General features: G+C 34.3%; 2 protein-coding genes across 3 annotated transcripts in view; one reads left to right on the forward strand and one right to left on the reverse strand.

Moving 5' to 3' along the window:
* Window positions 1-6,241: 6,241 nt before the first annotated feature.
* LOC108691910 (coiled-coil domain-containing protein 170) lies at window positions 6,242-22,922 on the reverse strand. The gene is made up of 15 exons (XM_018199865.1): window positions 22,661-22,922; window positions 14,007-14,102; window positions 13,816-13,947; window positions 13,456-13,644; window positions 13,007-13,276; window positions 12,684-12,828; window positions 12,454-12,626; window positions 12,024-12,224; window positions 11,567-11,710; window positions 11,373-11,450; window positions 10,292-10,455; window positions 9,592-9,700; window positions 8,642-8,878; window positions 6,756-6,925; window positions 6,242-6,384 (listed from the first exon to the last, which is right to left on the reverse strand). Exons 1-15 carry the CDS (start codon window positions 22,763-22,765, stop codon window positions 6,243-6,245), a joined length of 2,355 nt encoding a protein of 784 aa, XP_018055354.1. The 5' UTR covers window positions 22,766-22,922; the 3' UTR covers window position 6,242.
* Window positions 22,923-24,372: 1,450 nt separating this feature from the next.
* Window positions 24,373-26,063, forward strand: part of LOC108691911 (probable ATP-dependent RNA helicase DDX28) — a 2,873-nt gene continuing 1,182 nt past the window's right edge. Inside the window, exons 1-5 of one of the 2 annotated variants that reach the window (XM_018199866.1) lie at window positions 24,373-24,436; window positions 24,887-24,947; window positions 25,022-25,231; window positions 25,321-25,665; window positions 25,750-26,007. In XM_018199866.1, the coding sequence (XP_018055355.1) occupies window positions 24,417-24,436; window positions 24,887-24,947; window positions 25,022-25,231; window positions 25,321-25,665; window positions 25,750-26,007 (894 nt within the window). In that variant the 5' untranslated portion in view covers window positions 24,373-24,416. Of the gene's footprint in view, window positions 24,437-24,614; window positions 24,948-25,021; window positions 25,232-25,320; window positions 25,666-25,749; window positions 26,008-26,063 lie in introns of those variants that run through there. The other variant, XM_018199867.1, reaches the window with a different exon arrangement.

The following is a 26,063-nucleotide window of genomic DNA, read 5'->3' on the forward strand; positions in this document are numbered from 1 at the left end:
TATTGTTATTATTTCTTTTCATAATCTTTTAATATTTTTTAAACAATATTCAAAATAAAATGATATATGTATGTAATTCATATATTTATGATTCGATTTTTACATAATTTATAAATATTTATCATTATATACAAGAAATTTAAATAATTATTTATTAATATAAGAATTGTATCATTTCTTTCTGCTGTCATAATATTGAAAAATACTGTAGAATAATTAGAAAATCAAATATATTATCTTTAAATTTCCATATTATTTTAAAATTTAAAATTTTAATTTGATTAAAAAAGCTTGAATACCATTGAATATCTGAAATGAATATGTTAGATGATGCAAAGGAAAAAAGAAGCATACACTAAAAAGCAAATTCAGAGTTATGAAGGATTAAAACAAGGATAAATAGCAGCCTGAACCGCTGAAAATAAAACGCAGTAAAAGGTAGCCGGTCGAGCTTGTGAGAAAATAGGTAGGAGAGTCTACAGAGAAGAGTTTATAAGAAGCGTCTCTTGCGCAGAGGAAAGAGATCTTTTATTCTCGAACGAGCGAGAGAGAAACGGGATCTTGTTAGCCCTGAACTTGGTCACGAGGATAGTTGATGATCTTTTGCAGCTTGGAAACAAGACTGGACTTATTTTTCCATCAAGCTGCTAGGAATTTTAATTTCTATCTTTTGCTTTAATCGAAAAAAATTAGATTTTTAACCATTAAATAACCATTAAATAAAACAGATTTTTGTCCTCATTATATATACATTTGAGACACAAGGATGTATATTCCAACCAAAAGAGAGAAAGAAAGAAAGAGAAAGCGAACTACTAATAATCTTTTAATTATAAATACGGAAGTATAAGCTAATAATTGATTGGCGGGTCTCAAAGCAATCGCATGATTATCCATTAAGGACATGTTTAATCAATTAATCTCTAATACACAAATTTGTCTCCCAGTTAATTTCAGTTGTGCTAATAAACTGATTCTAGAACACCATATGTACTGGAAAATGTAGGACGATGTAGGATATATTTCTGTTGATAATAATTGTAACCCGCTTTTACCACGTCTCTCGCATGCGTGTATTTTCCAGCAAATGCATATGCTTCCCAGAGTCCCGCGAGCTATCTTTAGCACAATAGTCATAGCTGCAGTTTGTAGAAAAATCTCAGAAACGGTGCCGCCAATCTGTCTCGCGAAACCAATCATCATGGCGGTCGCTTTAAACAGATGCGATTCACAATCTCTTTCTCTTTCTCAGCCGTAGACATGTGTAGAGAAAACGGCTTTCGATTTGAAAGATGCGTCAGCTGATGGCGTTAAACGCCCGCTTCTAGGAATGTTTAGAAAACGAGTCGTAAATAGCTAATGGGTCAATAAAGTTGCGCACAGGGACTTACGAAGTCCGCGAGACGCAATTGGGTTTACGAGATGTTACAACTAGGAAGGTTCACGGACGTATGCGAGAGTTGACGAGAAAGCGACACGCAAATGCGTGTTGGCAGAGACACGTTAAAATCGACAACGTCATTATGGTAGCTATTCTCCATCAGAAAAGTATCTGCAATCGCGATTTGTTGCGACGTCTTGAACTTCTTGAACACTTTAAATTATACACATTGAATTTTTAAGGATCATTCGTGTCTATCAGATTGAGTTTGTATGATATTAAATCATCTAACGTATTCAAAGGCATGCTAAAAAATATCTTTAACATCTATAGACGTGTAAATACAATTTGTGAGTGCAATCATGTTTTGATAGCACATACATATAATGGCATGTATCATGCAGAGTGCATATTATTGGTGATAGTACTGATGAGTCATAACTTCGAGTCTTGCAATCTCAATATATACGAGTTTACATTCAAGAAATCAACAAATATACGTCTCATTCTGCATATATGCACATCGTCAAATATCTTTTATTACTTTCTAAATAAATTACCCATCTATTTGATTTTATCGTCATCTAGCCATAAGGACTTTAATATTTTCGTTATTATACGCACATGATTAAATTTTCTATGTATTAAATTTATTTTTGTGCCCTAACAACTCTATACTTAGTTTTGTTTTTTTAATTATTTGTCATTTTTCATTATGATCTGTTTCTTAATATATCTCGATTTGGATTAGTACAGAGAGAAAAAATACAAAACGAGCAGAACTACGTGTTCGAGCGGAAGTTCGAATAATCGCACGCTTGTCATGAAAGGAGGTGATGACAGGCGTGATTCTATCTGGTTCGATTGATCAATTAAAAAATACGATCGGCCACCATGGTAAACGACGGATGATTAATCTGAACGCCGGGATACAGAACAAAATTCGTTTGTAAAAATCACACCAAGAGGCAAGTGGCGGAACAACTCGAATTCGCTGGCAGTCAACTCACGTAATGAATCAACTCGCTCATAAATTCCGTAACGAGTCCTCGTCGCACGTAATCGTGAAATTATGTCGTTGGAACATTACGGAATGCAGATTGCGCAAGAACAATTAAGTCTGTTAAAGTACGTGATCAACGATACGGGAAAGCATAGAATAATGATGCGTCCGGTACACTTTTGTTTGTTTAATTGGCCTGAAAAAATGCGAGAATTATGTCCACGATTACGCATTCCTTATTACTGTCGGTAAAAATCGCAATTTTGCATTTTACATCATTGTGCTTTGATACGATCAGCAATACAAGTTCAAGCATCCGGAGAAATGTTTGGTATGAATATTTTGTTGATACGTGATTTACAAAAATTTTCTTATTTTTTAGAATTATGTTATTCTAATTAGAATGGAATCGTGATTAAAATATTAAAATTTTAATTAGAGAACAATAAAATTTTTTAATTAGAGAAAGTAAGAAAGTTTTGTAAATTACATATTAACAAAATAAATGATTATTCATACTAAACATTTCTCTCAGTGCCTAATTAGAGCACGATGTATAAATGTGAGTGATTTTAGAAAATTGCAAAGGTTAATTCGAGAACAAATTTAGCAATAATAAGTTAAAGAAATCGACATTGATATCGTTTAGAAATTATTTTAGAAATTATTTGAATATTTCATCGCATCGAATATTGTTCAAAGCGGTTTCTTTTCACGATGATTCATCTTTCACGTACGGTAGAAAGACCGTAGTTTTACGTTATTGCCGCATTAATGTGTTTTTGCATGGTGATACTGCCCGATTGTTCATGTGCCAGTAACGATGAGTATTATTTAAACCAACTTCCTGCGAGTCCCACTTTGTGTGAAAGGAAGAATTATTACTTGCGGTTCTTTCGAGCTACTATCGACGTGACTCTAAACCCCATATTGACCCAGACTGCGTGAGTCGAATGCTTCTATCATTGCATACTCTTGTCCAGGATCATTCATGGACGAAGACGTGTTAGTCACGTGTTCGTCGCGTATGCCGCTGGGTCAATGGCTTATTGCGTGAGAGTTTCCCCATACCTAAGTGAGAAAACTATCATCTTTGAAGAAGATCAAATCACAAATCATGGAATAATTCCAAATGAGAAAAGTTCGAAGAAAAAGAATAAGAAAAAAAAAGTAAGTGAAGTCATGACAAATTGTATCGATATGATTTTTAATATCTATAACTAATTTGCTATTTGTAGATTTGTATTATGAAATATTAAACATAGATCTCTTGAAAGAAGTATCAGTTTTTCAGGAAGATTTTTACGAAGCAAAAATATTCTCCGGAGAGAATTCTCTCGAAAAAATTCATGAACCTAATTCCCTTTTTTTCTCTATTCATGATTTTTCTCTATTCTTTTTTCTCTATTCATGATTTTTCTCTATTCACACATTTTGATTGTTCCTGATGATTTGTTGCAGCAAAGTTTGCACTTTGCGAAGATTTCGCATAACAAATACACTGTTTGTCTGAGGTCGTGAGAGAGACTATCAATCGTATACATTCACTCGTAAAAGTTATTATTCGAGAAATTGCGTTTTACCTTCTTTTAAAGAAGATCTAAAAAGACTTTTGGAAGAGAATGGAGAATAAGGAAAGCCATTATAGCCAAATTAAGAGAAACTCATAAACGTTATTATCATAATATAAGAGTAAACAAACTTTTCCACGCAGATGTCGCAAAATAGTGATCCTAAATAGAAATCTTAAAACTTTTTAAAGTCTTTCTGTGAAAGTTAAAAGACAGAGAATCTCCTGATAAAGTCATAGACAATTTATTTAGGTTACAATGCAAGCAGCGATTTTAGCGTTATTGCAATCTTGTTCCCAGCTAATTATGCAGTTGTAGAGTTTACCGATCAACGATCAGATAATTGCGATATCGTAGACTCGTGCAACGATAGGAGACCGCCAATCGATGTTACCGAAGATATACCGTTACCTGCCCGTCACTTTCGGGCGTCCATTGACGAGCATGGAAATTGGAACCGTGTCACCGGAAGTGGGGCTTTCAGTAGTGGCGAGCGTATAACGAGTAACGTGTTGGAACCCTCTATGGATACTGCAAACGGGAAACCCTTCGTTCATCAATTTGACGCTTAATGTAATTATCATGAAGTCAATTAATAACACGATTTGGAATACGAATACTTAACCCAACCTCGAATCGGCATTGCACTTGATCAACCAGAGATTATTGATATCCTAAACTATGTGAAATAATTCTAACATAATAGTAATTCTAACATAGTATTTATATTTAAATAAGGATTGCCTAGAATTTTATTCATCGGACCATTAAATGTTTCACACGATTCGTGCGAGCGCCGTTTGTACATCCTTCGCATTGTTTCAAATTGATTAAAAGGGAACGTTAAACAATTTGCGGTATCGAGGTCAAAGTAGTATCATTAAAATGTAGGAGTGGCTATCGGATTAATTCAATATTTTATTATCTCATATGATATTTTAAATTTAACTTGACATATTATTTTAATAATTTTTAGATCAGACATTTTAATAAAGACATAAAGTATAAAGAAAATTTGTTCAAATAATATTTATTTAAAAAATAAATCATATGAATTAGTGAAAAAATCATGTTGCATAAATTTAATTAATTTCAATTAATTAACATTATTTTCTTCTATCTGTCTGTTGCAAAAGATTAAAAACTGTTGCAGGTAATACATATAATTACATTACACGATATTCTTAACTTTTATAAAAAATTTTATGAACACGTGTGTGTGTGTGTGTGTGTGTGTGTGTGTGTGTGTGTGTGGTGTGTGTATGTGTATACCTTTTTTAGAACAGGCATGTATTGATTTTTATTGTATATAATCACGTAATGATACAAGATTATTCAAGTTGCATTTTTATTCGGCAGGATAAAGTCAAAGAAGGAAAAATGAAGCACTATAATGAGACACTGTAATCTTTTCACAAAAGGAGAATCTATTAATCTTCAGTCTTTAATTTCATTTATTGCTTTCACAACTCTTCGCAAACTGATTTCTTTACAAATAGAAATTTTTATTATTTCACATAACATCATTTGCACATGATTCACACGCTTGATTAGTCTTATTCGATATGGTTTCATTCTTGATATATATTAATGAATGTTGTTTGCTTCAAATGGCACATCCAGATGATTTTTTCGGGAGCGACGTATATAATAACTATTTTATTCACGTGTATAAATCAAAGTCTACGCCATACGGCCAGCTCGTAAATACTTCCAAATAAATTATCTTAAGCTATAGCTACGCGACAGTTAAGTCGCGTGCTTTTCACTGAACACTTTTGACAATTTTCGTTCACGACAGCCAATACTCTATACGTTCGGTTTATCGCACTTTCACACGACCCGTTGTAAATTTCTCACGCTTGCTGGTTAATAATTAGTGCGAAATTGCGATTTCATGCGAACGCGTTGAGTCGATTTCCTCTTCCATTCCCTTGTAATAACACGGGTCGATGGTTATATTTCTCAATTCTTATTCCATCGGAATCGATGCTGGAGCGAGCCATCGAGAATGCTCGATTGACGTGCGAGCGATCTCATGGCCTATTGTCTAATTTATAAAGCGACAATGGTCAATAAACAAATGGTCCTCTTCGTACAAGACGCTCGTTTACGCAAAATAAACGCAACGCTTTACGACACATGTGCGAGAAACAGTTTTTCCACTCACGACATTATTCACCTACGTGAGATCGGAAAACTTGAGATCACCATTTAGTACGTGGATTGAACATAGGAATCGTACAATATCCTCCGGGAATACTTAAAACTTGAATTTTGGCCGGTGTCACGGAAGAAGGCTGCTTCTCACTGGCCTTTTGTTATAATCATCGTCTATGTCGTGGAGATCAGGTGGGTCCGCGAAACCGCTGTCCTCGTAACGGGTACAACGTGAACCGGGCGATCTCGGCGGATGGACTGGATGAATGCTGCAACAAGAAGAACCGAGAATAATGCAAATACTTGAATCGGGGATGTGGAAAAACATAAAAAATTATATAACATATAATTTCTATAAACACAAATTTTTATTAATAATAATTTTATTTTTATCCTAAAAATCACGTATTACATGTAACGATTATATTTGCAAAATTTTGTTTCAAATGTATCATGAATGCAAGAGAGAGAGAGAGAGAGAGAGAGAGAGAATCATCTAACAATTCTATAATATAAATACTTCTTGAAAGTAGTGTGGAAACAAAGTCATGTGATATTATTCAAGTAACACATCGATAAAGTTAAAAGAAAATTTAAATTATGGAAAATACAATGATATTTGCTCTTATCTGATTATTACCTGGTGCATCTCGAAGGACTCGTTTCCAAAGGCTCGTCGTATCTACGGGAGAGCATCGTAAAGTCTCGATGAGCCGCGACCATTTTCTGTAGTCGCGAAATGATCTCGTAATCGGGCGTGCAGATTGGCTCTGACAATAACTTCGCCACGGAGACGCGGAAGCTCTGAAGCTGAGACAGGAAATGACCAATTTGCGAATTGAATCATGCTTGTAACTTATAGGTACTCGGACAATCGCGCGATTCATTCGAGCATCAACTGTTCTATCATAAATTTTGCGCATTTACAGACAATTGTTTCTAACTATACAGGCAAAACGTAAATATTTCAATTGTTATAGAATATTTTTATTATATATAAATAAATTATATATAAATACTTAGTACAAAGAAATTATTTTATTTCGCGCAGTTTACAGAATTAGATATATATGTGTATAAAATTCAAATATTCAATATTCAAATATACATGTGTATAAAATTAAAATATTCAAATACTAAGATTAATGATACCGTAGACTTTCGTTACTTAATTGTGTGTGTCATGCATCACGATTTTATAACACTTTATTTATATTAAATTATATTATATTTTATGTTGTACATAAAATCCAATTATTTTTGCAGATATAATAATATTGTACGTTGATTAAAGTTTACGATTTTATATTAGAGAACCGACTAAACTTTTTCTATTTGAATAATAGTATTTCTCTTTCTATTTGTCTTTCTTTATTTATATTTTTCTGAATTTTTCAAATGTTGTTTTAACAGTTTTATGTGATAAATACGAGAGTATTAAGATTCAAGTGCCTTACTTATAATTTATTATAATTAATGTTCGTTTGTTCGAACTAAATCAAAGTTTCGCGACGCTTCGAAAAGCGAAGTTACGGCAACGACGGGATAAAGCCTCGCGAAATCGCATGCAAGATTTATAGTCCTTTCACGGAGTATGCCGCAGCGCGGGTTTAAGTCCAAGGAGCTATCTGCTTTACAGCCCGGCGACGTGCGAACGTGTCTCGAATTATTATGATAGTAGAATCAACTCCAAATCGCTCTAAACGAACGTTATGCGCCCAACGAGACAAAGAGACAATTACGCAAATGATCGTCGTCGCGAGTCATTGGAATTGCTACAATGAATTAACGAGTCCCTTTTGATCTTTACCTCCGAGGAATAATAGAAATAAGCTTTGCTAAAGGCGCTTGCCTCTTTAATAAGAGATCAAAGTGTTTTAAATTCGCAACAAAGTATTTGTAGATGACGGAGAAATAATGAGATGATTTCTGCAAAATAAGTAAATTTGTATCATAATTAGCTTTCTTTAACGCTTTTTTGCAAAGAATTAAAACAACTTTATATACACTTTTCTCTTTCTCGGGAGAAAATGTGTATTACAATATTTCAATGTTTAGGAAAAACTTACGTATTCTTTGAGAAATGAAAATTCAAGAAATACATGTGTAATGCATCGAAGCAGTTGTTTGTCTACGATGCAACGAACGTCCGATCGAATGGTTGTTTCGACAGCGACTTCTTTTGCGTAATTTAATCGCTCGTACACAATCATAAATCAGAATTACGTGAATACCAATACGCGTGCCGAATACACAATCTGGCATTGAGACGCGGTTTTCGCCTTTTACGTTTTTCGACCGATAAAGCAAATGTCGCACGACGCAATTTCTTAATATTAATTCATTTCAGCATTCGTTTCGACTAACAAATTTATTTTACTTTTTATATAATAATAATAATAGTATATCTCACTTTTATTTGATTTCATTAATGGAATATCAACGCGGATTTACAGATAGTGGTAAATTCAAGAGATGGAATAGCACATGATATTTGACACGTACAAAAGTAATAATGCATCTCACCTGGGATTCTCGCCTCGTGACCTCAGAGAGATTTTGCTTGACCTGAGCCATCTCGTCGCGGAGGAGCTGTAGGGAATGGTCGTTTATCGATCTCTCCTGATCGGCTGTCTCCGCAGCCGTCCTCATCTGTTCCTTCGCCATCGTCAACTTTCTGTTGTAACGTGTCCTTAACATCTCGCTCTCGACGAGACGTTTTTGAAGCTCCTCTATCTTCCGGCTGCGTTCCAGCGCAGCTATCTGCTCGCAGAAAATATCGAAAAATGAATTAAAATATCTACTCGATGGCTGCAAATTATGAAGGCTTTCTCGCGCGGTTTGCGAAGAGAATTTATTCGGGAATTTTGTTTTCCCGACGTACGCCACTTCGCAACGTTCTCGAGCAAAAAATCGATTTAACGAGGCTTTCTATAAAAGCCTAGAATAGAAATTTTAAATTATTTAAAAAATTGAATGAAGTATTTCGTTTACTGGAAGTAAATAAAATCTTATGAAATAATAAAAATTTATAAATGCATTAAAAATTAATGCAGCCAATACATTTCGCTATTCAACAATAAATCACTTTTTTTTCTTCGAAGTGCATATATACCTCAAAGATTTTTTCATAAATATGATATCAATGGCAGAATTTACGTAATAAATCAACACACATTTTAATAAATTAGTAATAATAAATTAGGATGATTTTTGTTCATTTCTTCTTAATCTATTAAAAACTCCTAACATAAATTCTGATGAAGGCATCGTATTCAGCGCGAAAAAAAATCTTCGGAGTGTGGCACTTCGTGGCAAAATTGGGATATTTATTTAACAGTCATTAACTTCATGTAGCTGTGACGAAATTACATTGTCTAGACCGCATTATGTTCCACATGTATTCCTCAGAACTCAGAGAGCACTCCGATTTATCTGATTGTGAAAAAAGTATGGACACTCTTAAAATTACATACCTTATAATCCGCGGCTTCCGTCAGTTGTGCGCTCAATTCCCGATTCCGAGATTTTTCGTCCGACAATTGGATCTGAAGTCGATCGACTTGTTTGCCCAGTTTCTTTGCGCTGAAAGAAGAGAAGAAAGAAGTTCATCGAGCATTAAGAGAAACGATGCCTAACATATAATAATGAACGTAGAGAGATATACTCGACACATTTGAAATAAACCACGAATTACTGTCAGAAATTATAGATAACCACCGGTGACCACTGCGTGCAAAAATCACACCACATCTCGGATGCATAAAGCCACGCACTATCGGTCAGTAAAATTTTCCAATAAACCGCAATTCTATATATATCTCCCATCGAACTAGTCGATAGGAATTGTATCCGCTAACATTGCGTGTTCAATAGAAATATTGGAGACGATTGTAACACGAATTAATTATTGTAATACTAGCAATAGCCAGTTTTAATTATTCAAGATATAAATAGATAATCTTCGCAAACATCATAATTCCTCGCGGTAATTATCTATTTTCGTGTGATGCACAAGAAAGAAAAATAGAGAGAGAGAGAGAGAGAGAGAGAGAGAGAAGTATATAATTGTGTGCAAATATTAATTTTTATAACTTATTATATATCTGCGAAAAGCAAATTCAAAGTTTGTTTAAAATTTGGTTACAACCGGCCCCAGGCTATTCTAAAACAAACCGTATATTCGCCTCGTCTCGCTCGCTCTGCAATAGCGACTTCATCCTCACACTGTCCTCTTGTAGAGATAGCTTTCTACGTAGAAGGTCCAAATGCAGGTCCCTGCGCTGCAGTTGCTCCCGTAAGGTTCGAACGCGACGTTGCAACTGATAAACAACTGATGTCTGCAAAACAAAGAAAAAGAAGACCACATTTGTCGAGTTCTTCTTAGCGGCAAAGACGATAAATTTCTCAAATGTAGCAATGTGCAAATACCCATCACTACACAACGCAAACATATCGACATCATCTAGTTCTTCGTGCAATCAATAATTTGGTTTTCTAACACATAAGTCTTGAAAAATACGACGAGTGACATAAAATAATAGTGAAAAGTATTAAGTGGAAATTGATCAAAAAATTTTGTAACGATCAAAGCGGATCTTGGTGCTTAATAATATTGTAAAAATAATATTGTAAAAGTTTATACAAAAAAAATTATTAAATAAGCTCTGCTTTGACCAAATATGGCCTTTTTCGCTTATTTGTGTTGAAAATAATGACTTCTTCATGCGTATTATGATTTTTTTATTGTCAGGTTAAATAAGCAATGTATAAAATACAAATTCAATTTTCACGAAATGAGGGAACATTCTGTTAAAGGAAAAATCTGTTTTTACTGACACGTTATCGGAGATTATTTAATTAAAAGTTAGTACGCCGACCAATGTTGGAAAGAACGACCGCAATATCAATGCGTTACTGACAGCACCATAGAAGCTGTATTAAATGGAACTTCATTACGCAGTATTTCCGATAAACTGTCAATTTGAAGCAACAATTATGTCGCAAGCAAAGCTCGACCACTGTCCGACTCAACCGCAAAGTATATCAGAAAATCTAAGAGGAATGGAGAAATGAAAAGCGCCTCTCTTTCTCTCTCTCTCTCTCTCTCTCTCTCTCTCTCTCTCTCTCTCTCTTTCTCTCTCTCTATGTTAAGGATACTTCACGATGAAGGAATGAAATGAATGTCTACGAAGAGGATGCCTGAAAATTCTATGAAGTTTCTCTCTAAAGCGCTTTGCTTGCGCCAAGGGCTTACTTCTTTGAGACAGGGAAGCTCGTGGAATGATCGCTCGCGTCGAATCCTCGGTAAGATCGTGTAGCTGGAGTACAAATACTGTGACGTGTGGTAAGTACACACGATTTGCACGATAAAGAAACACAAAACAAAGGAGAAAATGTTAGCAACGTGACAGCGGCATAAAAAAAAATGTAATATCGATCGCCCTTCACCTTGTCGACTAGTTTGTCGGTCTCCAATCTGGCTAATTGCTCAGCTCGTACCAACAATGACTCAGTTTGAAGATCGAGTCCGATCTCCTGAGAAATCTCATCCATTTGCATCGCCTTACCCAATCGATCCAGAAAGGTCATGAACTGAACAAATTTATAACAAGATTAGCTTTAAAATGCTTCAAAGAATAAACAATATGTTAGCTTAAAAATAAATATTTTTCAGAAGTTTATGAGTAGAAATTTATGACTAAAAAATCAAATTAGAAATTTCTGAAATATTGTTTCAATTATTGAAACTACTTTCTTAAATAAAGATTTATTATATTATTTCATTCAAAGAGACGAGAATAGTTAACTATATAGTGTCTTTAAATCCTCGTTATTTCCTTCTCTATAGGTACTATGTGTCAAGATTGCTTTAACATTTCCAAGAGATAGAAGCATTTGAAATTACCGTCTGCTTGTCTCTGCGTAAAGACTCTCTGGAGAGATCGCTGCTCGTAAGTTCAGATTCGAGTTTGTGTATTTTAGCTTCTTGAGCTGCGCGTTCCTCCTCTAAACTGCGTACCTTCATCATTGTGGATTCGACCAGTTCACTCTGTCGATTCGTTGACTCTGTCGCCGTGTTCACTTTTTCTCGAAGACTTTGTATTTTCTAGAAAGAGAAAAGGAGCACAATATAGCGAATTTCACAATATTGTGTACATTATATAAAACCGAACGTTTCAATATATGAAGTTCCTCAATATGAAGTTTCGATACAATTCTTAATAATTAAACAACATTTAAATAAAACAAAATAAAGTTGTTAAAATTTAAAAAATCTTGATCTTTTGCAAGCAAAAGTATAAAGTTACACGCGTTCTATTTTTTTGAATAACTACCAGTAATTGATCCTTATTGTCAGCTAGAATTTCTCGAATGCGATCTTTGATCGCATTTTCGTGAGACTCGACGAATCGACTTGGTGTACTGATAAGAATCGCAACCGATTCTAGAAGGTGACGGAATTCATTTTGTACACGTTGCGTCTTCTCTTCGCGAACTTTCAGATCCTCTGCAAGAACGATATAGGTTATCAATTAAGATACAAGACTGAATCAATGTGATTTACCTCGTAATTGACAGATCAACGCCTCTTGATTGGATATATTCCCAGTCGCGCTGGTTAAGCTCCTATTCGCATTGACGAGTTTGTCTCTCAGATCATTCATGTCCTTCTCAGCGATCCTATATTGCATTTCCAGACATTCCTTTTCCTAGAATAATGGAAATTAATCAATATTTGATAATTTAATGGATTTTAATTGCTTGAAATAATTAAAATAATGCTACATTCACAATTTCTGTAGTAATTTTCTGTACGTTTGTATAATTAAATTTACGAATAAGAGGTTCTTTCAAAATTAATCATAAATCAAATCTTAACCATCATACCTGGCGCAAACGATCTATGTCGACTAACTGAACTGACACTTGTCTCTGTAATTGCTCCTTTTCCGTAATAGAACGATCAAGAGCGTCCCTGCAGGTTCTAAAATCTACTTCGACGCCCGTCAACTGCGTCTCGACATTTGTGCTCTTTGTTCGCAAACGATTCACTTCTTGCACGAGTTCCTCGGCTTTATGAATCACCATCTCCGGACTGTGATGCACCGTCTCGCAGTACTCAACGTTTAATGCGTGTGCCAACCTTCGCACGAAATCCTATGAAAACAGATAGTAGAAATCTTATGAAAACAGATATAAGATATCTGAAAAGATAGAGGATGTACCGAAAAAACAGTTTGAATACAGAGACGAAAAATTGATACGATTTTTCTATGAGAAATAAATGGAGATGTCGACAGCTTGTCAAGAGGAATGCATTTTGAAACATATGGCACCTGCAGATTTAGACGTGCCCGTTCCTTCAATTGAATTTCCTCGGATATATTGAGCTCCAATTGTCGCATTTTTTTGTCGTACTCTCGGACCTTTTCCTCGTGATACTTCACGTCACGTTGCAGACCCTGTATCGTGATCTCATTTCTGCCCTGGGACGCATAGAGGTTTCTTTCCCTCTCTTCCAATTCCTGAAATCGTTATTGGATTCTACAAGATATATATGATCTGTCGACTGCAGATTCCGCGAGTTTCGTTATCTTTTTTAACGAAAGATAGCTGAGATGGAAGAAACGAATTATCTTGAAGCTCATTAACGCAAGAACCCTTTAATCGTCTGCTTGTTAGGGAAGAAAATTAACCTGAATGCGTTTCTTGAGACTGGAGATGACGGCATTCTGCCTGGCTGCTTGCTCGCGAAGCTGATCCGCCTCTACTTGTAACTCCACAACCCGCTGGTCCCGCGATCTCACGGTGCTTTTCATTTCCTGTAGCTAAATGAGGACCGAATTGATTACTAACGATTATCGAAGCGGTGAAACGATAGGTTTACCTCAGACATAAGCCTGTCCCGTTTATATTCAAGAGCCGCCAGCTCGCTCCTCAAAGTGGTCATTAAATCGTGAGTCATAGCGTCATCTGGGTCCACCTAAAACCAGGTATTCAATTAACCATTATCAAAAACTCCGATATGGATATATATATATTTTATACTTTATATTTTATCGCTCTTTTCAACATATCACGAATGATTTTTATATAAAGAAATCAAATGCTAATTTGAATTATAAATGAAATTGAGAATATCATGATAGCCATTAAATTACATTTCTATTCGTGTCTGAATCTACATTAAACGATTAAATAATCTTGCTTGCAAAAATGCGAGTCGGCCAGTGATTGCATTTACTTATTTATTATGTTTATTGCGATTCCATTTATGAATTTCCTAGTATGATTACATTTTATATTCGGAATAATAATTATTTTAAATTATCGTATACCGCACAATGTATACTGTAATTGTTGAATTTTATCACAGGCAAGGAGATTTCATCGTAAAGAGTCATTTTATTTCTCGAAGCTTCCTGCGAGATGGAGGGCTTAATGGCAAAACGCTCGTTTAAACGGGAATAGATTAACGACGGTCTCCGCGGCATGGCTTCTGAAGTTCTGACCTTTCTCTCGTTCGGAGAGACTGCAGGATTCGCAAGTACCGGTACTGATGACGTCTCTGCCGGCGGCTCGTAATAATACCCATTTAAGCTTCCACGCGTGTACGAAGGAAACTGTACAAGATAACATATTCCTCGTTGCTATTATGCATGTCTACCTGTTTGGAAAATTGCCGGAGAATATCGGCCGCAGTATGGGTAAGTTATAGCTTGTTGGTAGCTATTTTTAGAATGGTATTTCGAATCATCTATTTTAAAATTCTTGGCTCGAATTAGAAAACTTTCACGCTAGTTACTTTGAGACGATATAATATTCTAAGAATAAATTTCATTATTGATATGATATTAAGTGTAATATCTTCGATTGAAAATAGTTCTGATTTGACTTTGATTTTTTTTTAATATAAAAACTGATCATCATCCACGTTGCCCTGAAAAGTTATGCTTTAATCTTACATTAAATTTATAAATAATTGCAGAATGATTAAATTATCATTAGTTAAGAAGGACGCATGTCATTCAAAATGAGACGGATGAATCGTATTATAATTATTAAGAGCACAACGATACAGTTAAATATTTATCGACAATATTGGCGCCAATTATTGCCATCCTAATTAAATATTTATCGACGATAACTGATCTCCATTCATGCGGAGTCGATTGCTTTTATTTCTTTTTGATGCTGATTTATATTCGACGCGATTAATTACTTTTTAACAAATCCGGCTCATTACGGGATCTACAACGAAATTAAATATATCCTGTCGAATCACTCATGTGATCTAAAATTAAAACCAAGTACACGCGTCCAAACTCGTTTCGCCGTTAATTACAATCGTAAGCGGATTTAAAGCTTAACGTGTAAGTCTTTTTATATTCGTTGTTTTTTTACCCATTTCTCTCGATCTTATCCGCGAATTTGCAAATGCGAGCGTACTGTAATATAACTTCGTGATAACTATCTCAATTCGTTCAAATGCAAATGAAAGGTAGAAACAGAATCATCGTGGAATAAACACAGTGCAAAGTTTTGTAAATGGAAGCATTTTCATGCATACGAAATTCACTAATTACGTATTCGCTCTATTACTGGTGCATCTATAATACTTGAAGCTGATTGAATTGTATGTATTATACATTGAAAAAGCATATTTTACATGATAATCCGAATCTTCACGCAGTGAATTAAAAGAAATTTAAAAAGCAAATTAATTTAATAATCTTATAATCTTATGATATTATTTAATGTAATAATAATAATATTATATATATTATCAAATATATTATAATAGTATGCAGTAATATTATATAAAATGTTAGTATTTTCAATAATTTTATAAAATTGTTTCTACGTAGAGCATGTTTCGCCAATTATTCCCGTCGTCAAATCGATCTCGTCGTAACTCGCTCCACGTAACAAGGCTCGTTCAAAAACATGATCAACTCTACCTCGTGTTGCCCGCCGGATCCATATCGCAGATTCCCGTAGGAATTTCCGCTACACGATCGTGCGCGACAGCGCTTCGTATTCCCCGAAGCACCCCGTGCTCTTGATCCAGATAGTACTCAACGGAGTTCGCACTCGAAGTCCGAATCGTGGCTAACGTTTCCGACTGCGCAAAGAGAAGAGAGAGAACGAGGGTGCATCGTAGGTAAGCCTCTACCATCGCCAATTTCCAAGGCAATTGGATGCGCGCGGCACAGACAGTTACGATGGTAAAGTTTCGTCTGCCTACGACAGTGGATTACGTGACCCGAATCCACCGATGCCGCCACTATCATCCTGGAACGAGCAACCTCACGACCCTCGTCGCCCTTCGCGACCTCGTCCAGGTATTTGTATCTGCACGCGAAAATCTATGCTCGCGAAATCTACGTCAGCTGCCAGAGCAAGAATGTTACCCTGGAACTCGGCACAATGGAATACGCTTCCCGAATTTACGTCAGCGTTTCTACAATGATACTTCTCGATGGTATCGCCATTGATTCCACATCGTAAACCTGAATGACTACTTTGACTAATGCGGATATAAAGATACGAAAAGACATATACTCTATAAAACTTTTAGAGCGAAAGCTCACTTTAAAAAGTGAAATCTCGCTCTTAAAGATTGAAAATTGAGTCATTCTTTTTTAAGATTAGCTTCATTTCCTTGTGAGATTCCAGGATTTAAAGGATTTAGAGAGAATATAATACGAATAGTTAAATTCATAATTTTCAATTCAATTAGACACAATTTCAGTTATTTTTTATCATTTCTATAGGTCGTCACTCCTATCTAATATATGTTAATTTGACTAACTTAACTCAAGAAAATAGAATATTGAATTTAGTTTACTAAGTGCATAATTAATATAGACGATGTTTACTTTGAAACTAACTAACAAAAATGGATTTACATTTTGACATAGATGGAAGTTAAAAATAACAAAATGTTATTTAACTCAAGATATTGAGTTATCATTGCTCATTTGATATTTAACTCCTACTTTCTTTTTAACGACTCCTCACTGATTAAATAAAGCTTTCAATATCACTTGCATATCAGTGATGACGTCAAAAGGAAAATCCTTCTCGCACAAATATTGCATTCGTTCAGGGGATGAATTATAACGTCTATCGCGCTCCGTTTAGACGAAGGGGATATTTAATTCAACGCGCTTTATTTTCCTGGGAATCAAATTGAAAAAATCTGGATCCTACATTCGCTATGATCAATTATCTCGTGATTTAATTACGCGACAGGTCATCGACCAGGAAATACGCGAATCGTTATCGTTATCTGCATGACCCGAAAATAGTTTCGTTGCGTGGGTGGGAGATAGTACGGTTTTGACGGGGCGCATATTCCCGCAACCCTCGGAATACCGTGAATTTCCATGGTGTGGTTAAGTCCAACGATATTGAATACCTATTATTCTACCGTTCATAAATATCCCAATGGTCTCGGGACAGTCGGGATCCGTGCGGGAAAACGATCAGCGTGCGAGCCCGACCTATTTACCAGCGGTATTTACCTCAAAGCGCGCATGGGATTACAGCGAATCCCGCTCGCTGGTAGATACACCGTGCACGTACTAGTAGAAAAAAAAAAAATTGTAAATTTGCCACCAGGGAGATGGTTTTCTGCAGTGTCATTTCGCGAGTAACGCGCGAACTCATGATTTCGCGCAACCGTAATAACATCGCAGTAAAATCACAATGAGAGTACGTGAGCGTGTTGAGAAATACAATACTGGTAATATAATTTAGATCTCCGCTAAAAACTGACGATATCTCGTGTGTGTCTTATAATTTTGCAGTCCATTAAAAGCTAAAGGATCGATTAAAATAAAAAAAATGAATGTACGCGCCTGCAACATTTTTTTATAATGTAAATGGATGTGTAATTGCACTGAAAAAAAGAGTCTGATAGTAACTATCAAGTATTGTAAAATAATTTTATTTAATCGATTGTTCGATTGATGTATTATATATAAAAAAATTTTTTAATATATATAGTATAACTGAAGCAATGTTATTTTTGTGAATTTAAGTCGAAGGATTTTTTTAATAGTTAAAATTCAATATTGCATATACGATATTTTAGAAAATTGCGGCCGGATGGTATCTATTTTTAACGCAATATACTAACGTGTTCGATCAGCATGATATTGCAATAGCGATGATATATTAATATATGTATATGTCGGACAGTTCGAATTTTGCTGTAAAGCGTGTGCACATGTAAGCAGAATTTGCAGCATAAACACAGTGCATGATTATGCTTACTCGGTTTTTGTATTTCGCCGATGAAGGTTTATCAGCATTTTTCTTTTTACTAAAATGCATAAGTGAACTCCCTTTGCTGAAGTTTCATATGAAAAACAATGTATTGCATGTATTATATAAACAGATAAAATTCCCCAGATAATATTATAGCATTTAGCATTACAACGAAAACGTGGATTCCTATATTTTTAATTGCATTACGCAAAACAATTTAATTATATTATTTAATTATTTAAGTTTTTCTCCATTTTTTTCTTGTACAACTACATATTTTAAACATTACGACATACATTACATCGAATTTGGGAGAGATAGCAACAAGAAAGGATTTATTACTGATACTCGTAAGCCGGAATCTCCATATAATTAAAGTTACAATATCAGTATGTTAATGTGATAGCAAATATAGAATATCGCATTGATCCATTCTTTCACGTGATTGTAGAAGGGAAATGCATCAGAAATAATCAGTTATCAATACTTAAACGATCAATGAATACATTTGTATGTTTAATTATACAGAATAAATATAATTTTTATATGCATATCACATTTACAGGTAATTTAAAAAGAGTGATGTACGCAATTAACATAAAGAAAATATCAGAATATTAACAGTTCTCTCAAGAAGAAACGAGAATAATTTACATTCATATTTTTATGTATCTAATTAATGAATCATTTAGCAAATTATTATATTTTATTATTAACATTTCATTTCATTAAATTATTACGTACATACACATTTTTGTAATTAAATTATAGCGAAATGGCATAATATTATTAACAATAACATATGCACAAAAAGCGTTTGCAGTTTTTATTGAGAAAGAAAGAGCAAAAATAAGTAAAGTAAAATGTTTTTAATTTTTCAATCTCGTCATTGGTCATAAATAAAATACTAGAGCAAGCTAAGATAAATTTCCAAAATCCACAGAATCAAAAATGTCCCCGAAAGGAAAGCATGCACGTATTCTCAAAAATCAAAGAGCCTGATCGACCTAGAAAGAAATTTGAGATGAATTAAAAATATCGGGACATCGATAAAACTGGATTTAATGAATCCTGCGAAATCCTTCCTCCAATCACGCGCCGGAATAAGACATATCAGTCCCTTCTATCAGCCATGCCTAATAACGTAAGATCGACTTCGAAAGCACGCGACAGCGCGAGTGGTCGACAGCTGGAGTAGCAGTGACAGGTGAAATCGATTCGATGCAACGCTATGGCAACGCGACCCTTGTTCACGCGCGAGTCGATACGCGCTTGCGATTCGCGCGTGTTGAGCAAGAGACTGAAAGGGACCGAAAGGGAGCGCTAATGACGAACGTGACGGAATCCCACGTGCAATTCAATGTGCGAGTTGTGTAATTAAATAACGGCGCAATCGCTGGGAGATACATTTTCGAGCGAACGAAGAATATCATGAATTCCCGATTCTCAACTAGAAATAATAATAATACAAAATTCGACTGATGAGAAATAAATTTAATTAGAATAAATCTAAGTAAGAGAAATCCTATTTTAAAGTGAATCTTGGTGCTTAAATATTGAATACGTGTATATATTACTATTCCAATTCTGTTTATGATTGCGTTTTAAGATTGAAAATATTTTAGCACACAATTTGCAGGATTGAATATGTATGTAAATTTACACTGCGAAATATTTAAGCAAGATCCACTTTAACTGGAAATAGAATTTTCCTTACATAATTAGAAATATTAAATACGCATTATTAGCATGTGTCGTATATGTGATAGTAACAGAGTTTGTATCACATGAAATAAATAATTAAAAAATATTGGACATCACTTTCTGTGCATTTCTTTATTTTTAATTCACTGATGAAATTTAATGAATAATCTGTAATTATTGCAAAATCCTTTACAGGTGCTTCACACATATATTCTTTGTAATTTCTGCACTAGAGTAATTTTAAAAGCTGAATGCATTAAAGAGGAAGAAGAAAGCGTATTTGGGCAACAGAAATTTACATAATCTAAATCCTGTTTTTTTTTACCCAACATTAAAACGACAAAAAACAACGCATTTCCCACATTTTTTTAGAATGCAGAAGTGTCACGAGCTAAAACCTCCCAGATAAGCAAGAAATGCTGCGAGCTTTTTGTCGCCAGACACGTTTATATTGCTCAAATCTGACTCCTCAAATCTGCTACGTAAACTCTCCGATTATGAATGTCTAAAATTTTTCAAGTAAGAATTTGCATATCATTCAGTATTTCCAAAAACTATAGTATGTTTTTCAAAAATGTTCAAATTAATTTAATATCTATGTAATTTAATAATAAAAACTGAATTTAATAAATAATTCAATAATTTGTACGCTCACACATGAATAGTATTATCACTATAATAAGTAAATCTTTATAATAAATAATAGGAGAAATCTAAATTTCTTCATAACCCGAGACATGACCAATCAATCAAAAATTATTTAAACGATATCCAAATTCTTATTTGAGGAATTCTATATGCTTCGCCGAAAGCTGATCAGATGATCGAACTCAAAGTGACGAAAGTGAATCAATCAAATAATTATAATTGATTGTATGATCAATAATCGTATGTTTCCGCTATCGATTTGTTGCCCTTCGATAGACACGCCGTGTACATACATATAGGCATGTATACAATGAGAGGCTTTGTGGCGAGCGATACGGGATGTGCACGTGACCACACGTGCGATTAGCATGTGAATACGTATGTGCATGTGCATGTGGATGTACGTGATGCAATGGCAGAGGGACGATAAGCCATTGATGTAGTTCACGGTATAGCGCATCTACAAACTCGTTCGAGCTTGCGACATTCTGTGTATACCTACGAGGTATATTTCGCAATAAGAGATAGCAACTTGTTACACATATTGAAGTACGTGCTCAAGTTATTATACACATAAAAGGATATCAGCATGATCTCAATCATGGCCTTAATTATATAAGTAAGTTTCAGCGTAATAAGCCTAATTGTAAATATAAGCCTTAATTATACATCATTACTTGCATTGCTATCTATCATTGGCGCAGCATTCATGTAATTACAAAGTTTGTTATGGCGGAGCAAGGAATGCGAGGATTCCATTCCCTTTAGTATTTCGGAGATTTACAGTTCAGACACAATGAAAGGAATAAGGAATAGAACGATAGATTTCGAACCTATTAGAAAGTGCTGTGCATTGATACACGGTCTCTGATAAATTGAAGTCAATGGGAAATTTTTGCAATAACGTGAATCCAGATGATAGTGAACGCTAAAGTCATGTTATCCTTTTCCTCATTAGTTGTTAAAAAAAAAACCTGATCTTAGCTTATTGCAAAAATTCCCTATTATCCTTTATTTCTTCTATTATCCAAGAAAAAGTGAACAAAAAATCAAAATAACTTTATTTTTATTCTTAATGTCGATAAACAGTCAAATTTTGTAACTAAGACATCATTTTTTTTACTTGCATGACATCAAAATAAAGTTTTGACTTTCTCTTGACTTTCTCTTGATGTGTTTCTTGGGATGTGTTTACACTCTAATTTTGCAATTTTCAGCGGACATTGCTGATTCTCCACGCGCAACCCTCAAGCCCTAGACACAATATGAGATAACAGCAATAAGAATAGCGATAGGAATAGCATAGAAATAAGCGATATATAATTGTCGCTTTTCGTTGCACAAAGTCACGAAAGAAATAAAAATGCCAATCAATCTAATCTCATATATAGACCGTAATATATTCTTCCATCTATTTCAAGATTATAGCATATATAGCAGAATGAAAAATCTGAACGCTGATTGGTAGACTATAAGGCGATAGAATTCCAACTTGGAAATTTATCGCTATTGCTTTATTCTATGTTTCTATATGCATTGATATATATATTGATATATATTGTATTTCTCTGTTCCTATCGCTATCGCTATTGCTATCGCTATTTCTATCGCTGTTGCTTCGCATTATATTTAGAGCTTTATTGTATTACTGTCGCATGCGCGCAGAGAGCAATGTTTAGCCAGTTCTACATTAATTGCAAGTCGATCGCAAGTTTGTTGCGACAACCAATATGAAACGTTGATTTCAAAATGCAAGCTTCAGATTGGCTGTTGCAACAAACTCGCAAACTAATGTAGAACCGGCTTTTCGCGACGGCGTGCGTGCGTGTGCTTTCGCGAGAGTATGCGTGCAACGTGATCGTCGGATGATGTGACGGTGTGAGAAGGGGCGGCGAAGTGCCATCGATTGACCTTCCGAGGCGAGGAGATACGGAGCGTCTCGAAGATCCTTAGGTCCTCCTCGGCCGTCTCCTCCGTCTCTCGCGCTTCTTGCGTCTCGACGTCGTCGGACGCCATCCCTCTTCCGTCCTAGAATGTCTGGTGAACCGCGTGTTCTCCGCGTGAATTCTGCAAGCGGAGAAAAACGAGAGAGACGCACACGGCACGACCTCACCGCGAGAACAACATCTCCAACGTACAATAACGAACAACCTGCGTGCGACGGCGACACCGACGACGAGGCGCCTCCGCACCAAGCGGTATCGTTGAAACACCGACGTGCGTCGCGATGGCGGCCAACCGATCGAAATCGCCCATCGATCCGAAGAAAACGGCCGCGTGCCAAGCTCTTTGCGCGCGCTTCCTTCAGTGAGGGTTCATTTCATTCTTTCGACAGAAAGCGCGGTTCTTGTTGCGGAGATCGTGGACTCTTTTCGATTCAAACGGAACAAGTCAAATGATATTAAAACAAATGAATAAAATGACGTAAATGATCGAAAAGTAACTTATTTATTTTAGTGATTATTTTGATATTATGAAGTTTGTTTAGAATGAAATCTTTAAAAACTTTTGCAGTTAAAATAAGATATAAATATATATTCGGACGTTGAAAAAAAGAAAGATGCTGATCTATGATAACTTGTGTTCTGCTTAGATTCACACGAATCACAAAGATTAATCCTTTTCTGAAATTTTTTTGTCCATACTCGCGCAATTTCAGAACTTCATCGCAGAAGTCTTTTTGATCTTGTAATATGTTTTCTATACGATAAGTTAAAAAAAAAGCTGATTTATCTTCTTAACCATTCGTAATTTTAAAACAAATGTTGCTGATAATAATAATTCCAATTCGATTGTGATTAACAATATTTACATGACATGCGGGACATGCCGTAATATATCGAGTTAATAATTGATGATAAAATAAATGAATAAATGATAATAAGACATTTATATCGAAGTGTCCCAGTTTGTAATCTCTTTAAAATCACAAAATAATCTCTTTTTTTTATTGTTTATTTCAGTTGCACATCAGAAAATATAATACGGCGCTTGCTCTTTGAAATGCAGTATTGATTAACATATTTAAAGATATATAACGAAGTTTTAAATATAAACATACAATTAAGGAGCATACAACCACAACTTAAAATCTTCTGAGAGAGAAAGTAATGTATTTCGAATTAATACATTAAATAATAAAATTTGTACTAATTTTTTATGATTTTTATTATTTAATATATTAATTCGAAATACATTACTTTCTCTCTTAGAACATCTTGAATTATGGCAGTATGCTCCTTAATTATATGTTTATCTTATTAAATCATCCTCAAAAAGTTTAAATTTTTAAAATAACTCATGTTTTTTAATATAAATTATATTTATTTATGTGTTCAATAATTTGTATTAATGGTCATTTTTAACGTCAATTTATTTTTAATCATTTTATTTCATAAATTTATTAATATAAATTTATTGAAATACTATAATTACTTTTTTTTCTTAACACTGTAATTGTTTTCTGTTTTTAGAGGAAAAATTATATGTATATCTTTTATGTTAAAAATAAAGACTTATTAAAGTTGTAATCTTTTTTCCTTATTAATAATACAAATTTATTAAAAATTCTGTTTTTTTTTTTTAATTTTATTTACAGGAAGATAAAACAAAAGATAAAAGGAGATTGAAATTGTGCAATGCATTGCATCGAAGCGAAAGCTCAGAAATGAACAGGCTGAGCCATCTGTACGTACACGTTGACAACTCAGTTTTACCAATTTGCTATCTACATTATCAGCATTGGAAATTATATTGACTTATCAGATGAGCTGATAAAAATTGCTGTAGATTTCTGTACTAAAAGTTTCCGAAGTCTCACTGAACATTCTGCATTATCAATAACCTCATAGTTGAAATAAATCACCTTAGTGAGACTAACCTCAAAAAGAAAACTAAAACGATTATATCTAAAAACATTTTATGCACGATATTTTAGAAAGTATTTTTTTATGTGTTTCACTTTTATGTTTTATTGTGAATCAATCATTTGTTAATCACATCACAATTTAAAGAAATTTTTATCACCAGCACTCAAGTTGGCAATAGCCTGATATACCGCATGTTTACGACGTGTTTTTGACAATATTTGTTGTCTAAACGTGAAACACAAGTTAATTGTAGAAAAATGTTTTCCAGATTTTATAATTTGTATCAAAGAACTGCATTTATCCAGTTTACTCAACTACAAAGATGCTATGTAAGTGTGACTGTTCGCCTATTATTTATTTCATTATAGGAGCAAATATATATATTATACTCTTTTGCATCCAGAGAAGAGGTTCTAAAAAGAAAAATGTCAAGCGCACTGAAGCACCAAAAGATATAAAAGGAGAAGTACCGATAATCGTATGCAGACGAAAAGAGTTCAATTTTTATGAAGGGCAAGAATATTCCAAATATAAACCGATACCATTGGCTAGCAAAGGATGGCATCATTATAAATCCAAAGGAGATTATTTCTACATATATCCTCTCACGAATGTACATATTATTAATTTATTAAGTTTCCATTATTATTCTCCAGTGTTGTTTTTATTTAATTATTTTAAAACATGCTTTGAAATTTTTAGGTAACAAAGGAAGCATATGGTGAATCATTTAAAGAAAAAGAAAAAGAAGAAGAAGAAGAAGCACATGATTCATTCGAACATTTGGGCTTAAATCCACAAATAATAGATATCTTAAAAAGATATAGTATAACGAAACCTTTAAAAATACAAAAAATTGGGATACCCAAAATACTAAATGGAGCTAATACTGTCATAGCAGCAGAAACTGGTTGTGGAAAAACATTAACTTATCTTTTACCCATGATAGATGAAATTTTAAGATGGAAAGAATTAGTAGAGCATCAATACAACACTCCATTGGGATTAATTGTAACACCTACTCGAGAATTGGCGTTTCAAATAGGAGTTTGTATCACAGACGTAAAATTAATTTTGTACATAATGTAATTTACAGAAACATTTTTATAAATCACGCGTTTTTCTCCACAGTTGGAAGCAAAAAAGATATGCCAGTATCTTGGTATTCGTACAAAAATTATTACTGGTGGAAAAACAAAGAAAATAATGTTAGATCCACCTGTGAGAAAAGTTGATATTGTTATAGCTAGTTTTGGAGTCATCAGTAAATTAACTACAACCAAGATTTATAAATTGGACATGGTTAGACATCTTGTATTGGATGAAGCAGATGCTCTATTTCATGAGACGTTTGAAGATAAGCTGCAAATATTCTTGAGAAGAGTGCCAGTATGTTTATATATTTTTTTAATATTAAAGAAATCTTGTATATATATATATATATA

This window comes from Atta colombica, unplaced genomic scaffold (assembly GCF_001594045.1).
Source record: "Atta colombica isolate Treedump-2 unplaced genomic scaffold, Acol1.0 scaffold55, whole genome shotgun sequence".
Classification (NCBI taxonomy): Eukaryota; Metazoa; Arthropoda; class Insecta; order Hymenoptera; family Formicidae; genus Atta; species Atta colombica.

What these genes read in the sequence shown, in the direction of transcription:
- LOC108691910 (XM_018199865.1), bottom strand. Translation starts at nt 22,765, where the DNA reads ATGGCGTCCGACGACGTCGAGACGCAAGAAGCGCGAGAGACGGAGGAG. An exon ending in CCGACAAACTAGTCGACAAG is followed by an intron (nt 11,451 to 11,566) that starts GTGAAGGGCGAT and finishes CACACGTCACAG; the next exon opens with TATTTGTACTCCAGCTACAC. An exon ending in TCACGAGGCGAGAATCCCAG is followed by an intron (nt 6,926 to 8,641) that starts GTGAGATGCATT and finishes TTCCTGTCTCAG; the next exon opens with CTTCAGAGCTTCCGCGTCTC.